The 11,362-nt window shown below is 39.7% G+C and overlaps 1 protein-coding gene across 1 annotated transcript; it reads left to right on the plus strand.

Annotated features, from left to right (window-relative positions):
* The first annotated feature begins 1,046 nt into the window (after window positions 1-1,046).
* Window positions 1,047-9,128, plus strand: LOC142255268 (leukotriene B4 receptor 1-like). Its single transcript, XM_075326796.1, has 2 exons — window positions 1,047-1,075; window positions 4,403-9,128. The coding sequence occupies exon 2, from the start codon at window positions 4,595-4,597 to the stop codon at window positions 5,591-5,593; it is 999 nt and encodes a 332-aa protein (XP_075182911.1). The 5' UTR covers window positions 1,047-1,075; window positions 4,403-4,594; the 3' UTR covers window positions 5,594-9,128.
* The last annotated feature ends 2,234 nt before the right edge of the window (window positions 9,129-11,362 follow it).

Below are 11,362 nucleotides of genomic sequence, written 5' to 3' on the forward strand. Positions count from 1 at the left end.
GGTGGAACCCTTTTGAAGATAGTCCACTAGCACGACGCCCTCCTTATAACAAAACACAGACGCCATCACCTTAGTGCCTGATTTTTGCACCCTGAACTTCTTTGGATGAGGAGAACCACTGTGCCTCCTCTCTTTTGACTGCTTCTTGTTTTCAGGATCATACAAATAAATCCAGGTCTCATCCACAGTGACCAGTCCATCCAGGAAGTTATCAGTCCGGAAACAGTGACAAATAAACTGGGAAGTTTTCACTCGCATGCTTCTCTGATCTGTGGTCAAACATTTGGGAACTCACTTTGTGGATCACTTCCTCATGTCTAAATGTTCATGGATAATGACACAAACACGTTCGCAGGAAATCCCTATGATGTCTGCTATTGCTTTAGCTGAAATTCGTTGCTTCTCCAGTATGACAAGGTGCACAGCATCGACGATCTCCAGTACAACAACCACTCTCGGTCGTCCAGGACGTTCCTCATCATTAGTGCTGAAGTGGCCAATTTTAAATTTGTCAACCCACTTCTTAACTGTGGAATATGAAGGGCATTGATCCCCCAATGTCTGCGACATATCACCATGAATAGGCTTTGTGGACTTTCCTTGAAGAAACAATAATTTTATCACTCTTCTGCTCTCAGTTGCTGTGAATATCGCATTAGACTCCGCCACTTTATTTTCCCGCGTGCGTAGAACACTGTTGCCATAAGCAACAAACACAAAATTTTAAAAACATATTTTAGACACAAAAGGCTTTCTTGTGATCTAACATTAAAAGATTACAAAGCCAAAGACTTATCAGCAGCCCCTCTTACATGATAAAGTTTCAAACTAAATAAGCCTTATTTTTGTGCCAACCCAACTCGTTATATAATTTACTTGTCCACTTATCAGCTCTCCTGTATTGTTTTTGCCAATATGTCTATATGTGGCTATGATATGTTGTCAGACAGGAAGGTAAAATTAGCTAAAATACTTTAGTTCCCTTTATATTAGTCAACTGATATTGGCACGTGCAGCGTTTCCTTCTACAGAATCTCCCTAGAGTTCTTCTCTTAGATGTCCCTCATCTGCTCCGGTACGTACAGTATTTTCTATACTACTGAATTTTGAATAATGAGGTATTTAGTCTGACTCTGTGCATGCCGTAGTGATTTTGGTGAAATCACTGACTATACTATATAAGACAATGCTGATTGTTTTTGCTCAGATTTATAGAATAAGTCAAAGTACAGATACATCCTACACATGCAGAGAAAAGCAACTGTAACTGGCAAATGCTCAGTCCTGGAAGTCTGATTAATAGTTAATAGTTTTTAGTTTATAAATTGCTTTATTTTCCAATGTGTTGTAACCCCGTTACATTTCTCTAGCATACACAAAGTTATAGAATTTTTTTTCTTGCGTTTAAAATGTTTGAAATGGATACATGATAACAGTGCTCAATATTTCACTGGTTTCTCTTTAACAACCACCTTTGAATTGAAAAAATCAGTGACAGTGCAGTGACATTCAATCCTATTGCACTCTATAATAAGTACTCTTAGAAATAAACAATTCATCAAGCACCAAATCTCTGGGTCAGACACACAAAAAAAATGTTGCAAATTATATGTGTTTCTCCCTCAATATTATGTCTGAATTCTACTCCCATTAATCAGTCCCAAACATAGAAAAATTGGAGTAACACATCCACTAAAATATAATCTTTTATTGAAAATTCTCTGAAGCTCAACATACATCATCAACAGTGCATAAATCAAATTATACAGACGAAATTATAAATATTAATATTTCAGCTTATCCATAATGGGTGAGGAAGATCTCTCAGAGAGCCCCAGCAACCCCAACGCATGTTTCGTCTGTTGGCTTTCTCAAGGGAATGTGCCTCTGCAGATAATTTTTAACAAAATGTGACCACTAGTAATGAATGAACACTAAAATGTTTGGGTGCTCGTTACTCGAATTATAAAATCGGAATGGTCGAGTGCTCGACTCGAATAACAAGTATAATGGGCAACTCGAGTATTTTACTGACAGACCCTCCCAGGAGGTCTGTGGGGGCAGGAAAATTGCTGAAATGGGTAGAAACAGTGATCAAATGAAATGGGAATAGCATGGGAAGATTCCTGGACTCGTCTCTGACTCCTAGGTCACTGCTCGGAACAATGTTGTCAGAGTATTACGCCACTTTTATGGAGTAATAACAAAACATACGAAACCGAAGATAAAATGGATTTTACAGGAAAAATTGTTAAGAAACATTATTTCCTGTATAATGACTTGTATATAAGGCAAATTAAGAAAGAGAGAAAAAATATGCCTTCTCCATCCCTTTGGCTATGTTCACACATAGCGTTCTTTCACAAATGCATCAGTTTTCCATTTCAGTCAGGAAAAAAAAAACAATTGTTGTGCATTGGATTTATGAAATCTAATAGCTTTTGCTGGTATTGTAAAATCATTTTTAATTTGCATAAAATTAATTAAAAACGCTGGAAAAAATGCATCAAAAATGCAATGTGTGAGCAAGGTTTAAAGCGAATCTGTCAGCAGGTGTTTGTATATGTAAACTGAGGGAGGATAGCATACTGTAAGGGTTAAAAAACAAAAAGCAACTGTGCTTCTCTTATCAGTATGTGTGTTTGTTTACGTAAAGGTTTTATATCCCTGTGATTAGCATTGGAGGACTAGAAACTGATGAGCACAGCAGCCTATCATGCCCTCTGCTGTGATTGATACCTCACAGTCAATGCACAATCTCTATTGAGAGCCTGGTGTGAGTGGGACAGCTCTCTCAGCTCTACTGTGTTCCTGAATCTAAATTAATTGATTATTTCAGAATGGCTGTAGCCAATAATCTATGTGTTACACCGTTAGATTCAGAATCTCCTTGCCTACATTACATTGCTGTCAGATGAGGTAGCAAAAACCTGCTGACAGATTGCCTGCCAGATGACAGAAGGGGAGCATAAAGCAAAATCAAATTTTCCTTTGTTTGTGGTGTATTCCCATGGTGTTTCCCCATGCACCCCTTCCCAACCAAAAAAGGGTGTATGGTTTATGGTTTCTTCTTTTTCTTGTTCTCCTCCCTCACCATATCAAAAGGATAATTATGTGGTCATCACTCCACATTTTTAGTGGGCCATCAGGCGTCAGTCACTTGTATCATCCATGGAGTTGAGCCAAATCTGAGGCTTGCTATCCGCAGTCACTGCACTCACCCTGTTTACATTGATTCTGTGGGTTTTTAGTTATGTGTGGGGCAGAATAATTGATAGATGCATCAGCTTGTCAACTGAAAATGCTGACAGGCTGACTGTTCTCAAAATTAGCAATGCTTGGATTGGCCCCGACTTCTCAACTCCACCAGATGACAGCAGCAGAATATAAAGCCAAATCAAATGTTCCTTTTTTCTGGTGTATTCTCATGCCACACCTTCCCACCCAAAAAAGGGTATAGTTTTCATGGTTTCTTCTTTTTCTTGGTCTCCTCCTTCTCCACCATATCAACAGGGTCATCTTACAGCCATTGCTCCAAATTTTTAGAGGGCCATCAAGCAACCTTCACTCATAAACGTATGAGGGCCATCAAGTAGCCCTGACATATCACATGTTCAGCTGTAGGTAAATGGTTCAATGCCAGCATCAAAATATATGTAAAGGCATGAATGAAAGGGTGGTTCCCTACTCACCATTAGTAGCCACATCGCTGTAAATCTGATAGGGATGGCTTTTTTCAAATACCATGTGTAGTTCATTTTGCCTCTGAGTGTCTGAGTGGTGTTATTGCTTTCCACTCATCCCCAACAAGTGACTCCCGGGCTCTATGACCTCTGAGATCCGGTGGTTCCAGTTGACCCAATATCACCAAGATCTGCCCCAGTCTCCCTGAGTGACTGGGCTGTGGGCGGAGTTTCACCGCTCATCACAGTACAGCATCATTCCTGCTTGCGGCGCTCTGCAGCAAAGGAGAGAGCACATGACATGCTGGGTTGTGAGGAGCGGTGAAATGCCACCCACAGCCCAGTCACTCAGGGAGACTGGGGCAGCCCTCGGTGATGTCAGGTCAACTTTAAGTTGACCTGACATCACCGGATCTCAGCGGTCACAGAGCCCGGGGGTCATGTGATGGGGATGAGTGGACCAAAATAGCGATCTAGTACACAATGTATTTTAGAAAAGCCTTCGCTATGTGTTTTACATCAATATGGCCACTAATGCTGAGTAGTGAACCACCCCTTTAATAAATGTAATTGCTTATAGTGATCAGTGGATTATTAGAGTTATATAAAGAGGTACTCTCTGGCGAGGTATTTCTTTGCTGTCATCAATGTAAAATTTGTCAACGCTTTAAATTCTTCTTTAGCCTAAAATCTTTTCATATGTATTCTTTGTCTTTCAGGATAATAGAACTGTCAAGTCACAAAAAATTGATTTCACAAAAATCGACTCATTTTATGATCTTTGAAAGAAAACAGGAAAATTAGTCATAACTGCAACTTTTCAATAAGTTGTTTTTTTTCGCAATTTTTATATAGTATCGGACCATACTTTGGACTTCAGAAGAAACCCAAACGTTTGTTCAAGTACAGAAATGTTATTGTGCAACCTTTCTGCGGAGATTGATCAGAATTCCCAATATTTCTTTATAAAGAGAGTTGGTTCTTGCACTTTACTGTCTTTGGCTTTCATCGTTGGGGTTCCAGGAAACTTCTTGGTAATGTGGAGCATATATAGCAATATGAAGAACATTTCTGTCACTGTGCTCTTAATCGGAAACCTCGCATTCGCAGACTTTCTTATTCTTCTCTTCCAACCTATTTGGATATATACCTTTGCGGTCAACAAGTGGATTTTTGGCCCAGTGTTTTGTAAATTTTTGCTATATGTCATTTATTCCAATTTGTATGTCAGTGTCTTCCTGATAACTCTGTTGAGTATTGAGCGGTTCTTGGCCGTATTTAGACCATTTCATCTACAGAGATGGACCAGACGACGTCTTTTTACAAAAATTGCCCTTTTTATTTGGATCACAGCCGGATTATTCGGTATTCACTCAATTCCATTCTATAACCCAAAGCAAAGTGATCTACCGTTCCAATGCATTCTACACCAATATAACAGTGACCCCCAAAAAGTCATTTTTCTTCTTTTGGAAACATGTTTTATGTTTTTGATTCCATTTTGTATTATTGTTATTTGCTACGCCTACTTATGGAGAAAACTCAGAGAAATGAAATTAGTAAACAGACGAAAATCAGATAAAATTATCATCATTGTGGTGGGCACGTTTGGCATGTGTTGGATTCCATACCACATGTTCATCATTGTTAATATCGCTTCTGTTTTACTGCGCACTTGCAGTCTAGTAAGAACCGTGAACATTGGAAGTTATATTTCTGGGGCTTTCGTGTTCATCAATAGTGGGTTGAACCCTCTTTGCTATTTTTATTATGCATTTAAAATGAAAAGTCCTACAAAGATCCTCAGGCTAAAAATGCTTTTTGAAAAAATTGGAGGAACAGACACAGAACCAAAGCCAAGTGAAAATACCCATATTGATAACAGTGCTATGGTTGCTTCTAACATTTAAGGTGCTAAAACACTGAAAATAGCTGTTGGTTTATTGAGCCGATAGAAATTCTTCTTGACGTTCCCATCCACATGTGTAGGAGGTGGTCACGCCCTCCCTCCCTCTACTGTTTTATGCTAATTGTCTGTGTTGTAAAAGTAATGTTTTAGGTATCAAGTATACTGTTAATGTATGTGGTAAAGATACTGCTGCTGCTAGTGAAGCATGGGTCCCCGATGTAGAAGATCCAGGACCAGGTAGAAGCCAACGCCACATAGAAATCAGATAAGAACAGCGTTAGATGTTAGGTAAGATAGGAGAAGGAGTTACAGATGGCCAGTTGGTTAGTTAGAGACAGGCCTTGTGAGAAGTCAGTTCTAAAGAAGGGTTCAAGGACTAAAGATGCAGCATGGAGTAAAAACTGGTCAGGGAACCCCGAGGTAACCTTCTAAAGGTCTGGAGCCTATGGCTCACCCTGACGTACCCAGAGAAATCTTCCAACTAGACAACCAGTGGGGCCCAGAAATAGACCGTGGGGAGAATAAGAGTGGGAAAACGGAGGCATAAGTGCCTTGCATCTTGTAGACTAGTTCCAAGATAGCAGGGATAACCCGAGAAAGAGTACCTCAGAGAAAATAGCAGCAGAACCATAGTAATGAGGCCATGTCTGTCATAACGATGTAATGAAAAATAAACTGTTCAAGTTTGGTTTGGCATGAGAACTCCGGTGTCGCGTATTTATCTACTGCATCTATGACAGGGATCGGCGATGGCCACCAACCCAAAGAAAATAGTGTCACAAACCCTGCCCGAAAACCTACACACACTGACCCTCTCTGTCGAAGAAGTGCAGAGCCTCCACAGCCTGGTGTCCGTACCATCCTTCAGAAGCACACTTATTTCAGTCAAGCATTCATTAGTTCTCAGTGCCTGGTTTGTTTTCTCCATTCATATCATGCTGTAATTTGCAGGTGCCATCAACGTTAGCAGGTTTAGACAACTTTTCCCTAGAGTGTATGGTGGCGTTTAGATGGCTTAAAAAAATGAATAACCCACAAGTGGCATTGGTTGACTACCGCAAGGTTGACCCACTCTTTAAATGTCACAATAAGCCTCTGTTCACATTTGCATCAGATGCTTATTCAGAAAGCCTTCTGTATAAATTCCATATTATTTCATCTACTAAACAGTGATTTATTCAGCTCTACTTATTTAATCTAAATAGATAGTATTAGCTGGAATTTGTCAGTAGGACTAACCCTCCTAAGCCGTCTATATGGTCATGTAGGATATAGGAAGCTGAATAATATGATACCTTGATATCTGCGATCCAATGTCTGATATGAAAAGGGGTTTTTACCAGTGTGAGACATATAGATAAGGAGAGTAGAGTCACTACATATCTCCCACTTTCATGTAAAGAAAGATCTATGTCCGGCCCAGAGATCTTAACACCATCAAAAAGTTAATTTATTTTAGTAATTCAATACAAAAAGGGAAACACATTGATTATATAGAGTAATTACACACAGAGGGATCTATTTCAAGTGTTTATTTCTGGTAATGTTGAGGATTTTGGCTTAAAGCCAATAAAACCCAAAAAGTCATTAATTCAGAAAATTGGAATAATTACCACAAAACACCTGCAAAGGCTTCCTAAGTGTTTAAAGTGGTCCCTTAGTCTGGTTCAGTAGGCTACACAATCATGGGCAAAACTGCTAATTTGACAGATGGTCAGAAGGCAGTCATTGACACACTCCACAAAGAGCATAAGCCACTAAAGGTCATTGTAAAAGAAGCTGGCTGTTCACAGAGTGCTGTATCCAAGCATATTAATGGAAAGCTGAGTGTAAGGAAAAAGTGTGGTAGAAAAAGGTGCACAAGCAACCGGGATAACTGCAGCCTTGATAGGATCGTTAAGAAAACGCCATTCAAAAATTTGGGGGAGGTTCACAAGGAGTGGACTGCTGCTGGAGTCAGTGCTTCAAGAGCCACCACACACAGACGTATCCAGGACATAGGCTACAAGTGTCGCATTCCTTGTGTGAAGCCACTCATGACCAATAGACAACATCAGAAGCGTCTTACCTGAGCCAATGAGAAAAAGAACTGGACTGCTCCTCAGTGGTCCAAGGTGTTGTTTTCAGATGAAAGTAAATTTTGCATTTCATTTGTGAATCAAGGTACCAGAGTCTGGAGGAAGAGTGGAGAGGCCACAATCCAAGCTGCTGAGGTCTAGTGTGAATTTTCCACAATCAGTGATGGTTTGGGGAGCCATGTCATCTGCTGGTGTAGGTCCATTCTGTTTTATCAAGACCAAAGTCAGCGCAGTCGTCTACCAGGAAATTTCAGAGCACTTCATGCCTCCCTCTGCTGACAAGGGTTTTGGAGATGGAAATTTCATTTTCCTGCAGGATTTGGCACCTGTGCACACTGCCAAAAGTACTAATACCTTGTATAATAACCACAGTATCACTGTGCTTGATTGGCCAGAAAACTCACCTGACCTAAACCCCATAGAGAATCTATGGGGTATTGTCAAGAGGAAGATGAGAGACACCAGACCCAACAATGCAGACGAGCTGAAGGCTGCTATCAAAGCAACCTGGGCTTCCATAACACCTCAGCAGTGCCACAGGCTGATTACCTCCATGCCATGCCGCATTGATGCAGTAATTCATGCAGAAGGAGCCCCGACCAAGTATTGAGGCATTTACTGTACAGACTTTTCAGTAGGCGCCAACATTTCTGAGTTTAAAATAATTTTTTTCAGCTGGTCTTATATAATATTCTAATTTTCTGAGATAATGACTTTTGGGTTTTCATTTTCTGTAAGCCATAATCATCAACATTAACAGAAATAAACACTTGAAATAGATCACTCTGTGGGTAATGACTCTATATAATATATATGAATAGATCCCTCTGTGTGTAATGACTATATAATATATAGGAATAGATCCCTCTGTGTGTAATGCCTATATATATAATATATAGGAATAAATCACTCTGTGTGTAATGACTCTATATAATTTATATAGGAATAGATCCCTGTGTGTGTAATGACTCTATATAATATATAGTAATAGATCGCTCTGTGTGTAATGCCTATATATAATATATATGAATAAATCACTCTGTGTGTAATGACTCTATATAATATATACAAATAGATCCCTCTGTGTGTAATGACTCTATATAATATATAGGAATAGATCCCTCTGTGTGTAATGACTCTATATAATATATAGGAATAGATCCCTCTGTGTGTAATGCCTATATATAATATATAGGAATAAATCACTCTGTGTGTAATGACTCTATATAATATATAGGAATAGATCCTTCTGTGTGTAATGACTCTATATAATATATAGGAATAGATCCCTCTATGTGTAATGACGCTATATAATATATAGGAATAGATCCCTCTGTGTGTAATGACTCTATATAATATATAGGAATAGATCCCTCTGTGTGTAATGACTCTATTTCATATATGTGTTTCCTTTTGGTACTGAATTTCTGAAATAAATTAACTTTTTGATGATATTTTAATTTATTGAGATGCACTTGTATAAGAAAAAGCTGCATTGCAGTTTAATCTAATGTTTTTAAAAATAATTATACAATTATTAATAAGTTACAAGTGCATCTAAATAAATTAGAATATAATCAAAAAGTTAATGATATTTAGATGGGCTGATTATTTATACGCCCGTGTAATCCCAGACTTAAGTGATTTTTCAGAGTACACATTCATGTTTCCATGTGGAATAACTATTTCTGGCCATTACATGACTTGTATTCTGTATTTTAGCAGGGTTTGCTCTGCACTAGACACCTCAGCATTTTCTGCTGGTGTCTTCCTTATTCTTTCTCTCTACAAATCCTTCCCTTTCCTCTCCCTATAGAGTTTTATAGAAAGCAAGTGTAAATTTATAACTTACTGAAGACAGACTTGTAGACAGATTTGAGACATATTTGAGAGTGAGTGATTAATGCAGAAGACAAGAACTGACTGATAAAAGAGGAAAATAGAAGGCTTATATCATAATAATTTCTTTTTATTTACTTGTTTTATTGATTCATGAAAAAATAAAACCAAAGTGCAGTTACCTGTATTGTGTAATGCAGAAATTAAACATCCCATACTTCTGAAGATGTTATTACATGTTTCTAGTGTCATTTTTTGTGTTTTTTTTGCTTTGTTTCGCTGTTGTTTTTTTTTTTTGCATGATTTCGCTATTCATACTGGGGCCAGATATTATTTTAAAGCCAAAAGTGAAATTTTATATATATATATATATATATATATATATATATATCTATCTATCTAATGTATAAAGCGCTGAGTGTATGTATGTATGTGTGTATGTATGTATGTATGTATGTATGTCCACTCAAGGAATCCGCCCCATTGCATTTACAATCAAAACATTTTGGACATACACTCTATGTGACTCAGGGATTGTCATAGACTATGTTTTGAAAATTTAACCCAGTGCTTTACAGTTACTCTCCAAAGCACCTGTCTCCATTAAAGTCAATGAAGATAGGAGTTACAGCTTATTAATAGGAGCTGTGAGTGGTTGCTATAGGAACAAAATAAATTGTTAGTATAAGAAGCTTATGTTTGAGGTAATAAGATGTCAGTGGAGAGACAGATAGAGAGAGACAGAGAGACAGACAAACAGACATGCGCACAGAGTCATAGAAAGAGGCAAACAGGGAGACAGTCAAAGAGACAGACAGAGGCAGGCAGAAAGGAAAAGAGATAGACAGAGGGGGAAAAGAGACATAGGGGGAAAAGAGACAGAGGGGAAAAGAGACAGAGGGGAAAAGAGACCGAGGGGAAAAGAGACCGAGGGGAAAAGAGACAGAAACAGAGGGGGAAAGAGACAGAGGGGGAAAGAGACAGAGGAGGAAAGAGACAGAGGGGGAAAAGAGACAGAGAAAGGGGGGCAAAGAGACAGGGGGGAAAAGAGACAGAGGGGGAAAGAGACAGAAGGGGGGAAAGAGATAGAGGGGAAAAAAGATAGAGGTGGAAAGAGATAGAGGGGGAAAGAGACAAAGGGGGAAAGAGACAGAGGGGGAAAAGAGACAAAGAGGAAAAGAGACAGAGGGGAAAAGACACAGAGACAGAGGGTAAAAAAGACAGAGGGGCAAAGAGTCAGAGGGGAAAAGAGACAGAGGGGGGAAAGAGACAGAGGGTGAAAGAGACAGAGGGGAGAAAGAGACAGAGGGGGAAAGAGACAGAGGGGAGAAAGAGACAGAGGGTGAAAGAGACAGAGGGGAGAAAGAGACAGAGGGGGAAAGAGACAGAGGGGAGAAAGAGACAGAGGGGGAAAGAGACAGGGGGGAAAGAGACAGGGGGGAAGAGACAGGGGGCAATGAGACAGAGGGGGAAAGAGACAGGAGGCATTGAGATAGAGGGGGGAAAGAGACAGAGGGGGAAAGAGACAGAGGGGGAAAGAGACAGAGACAGAGGGGCAAAGAGACAGAGGGCGAAATACACAGAGGGGCAAAGAGACAGAGGGGCAAAGAGACAGAGGGGCAAAGAGACAGAGGGGGAAAAGAGACAGAGGGGGAAAAGAGACAGGGAAAGAGACAGAGAGGGAAAGAGACAGAGGGGGAAAGAAACAGAGGGGGAAAGAGACAGAGAGGGAAAGAGACAGAGGGGGAAAGAGACAGAGGAGGGAAGAGACAGAGGAGGGAAGAGACAGAGGGGGAAAGAGACAGAGGGGGAAAAAGACAGAAGGGGGAAAAGACAGAGGGGGGAAAAGACAG

The sequence above is a fragment of the Anomaloglossus baeobatrachus genome, chromosome 10, assembly GCF_048569485.1.
Source record: "Anomaloglossus baeobatrachus isolate aAnoBae1 chromosome 10, aAnoBae1.hap1, whole genome shotgun sequence".
NCBI lineage: Eukaryota > Metazoa > Chordata > Amphibia > Anura > Aromobatidae > Anomaloglossus > Anomaloglossus baeobatrachus.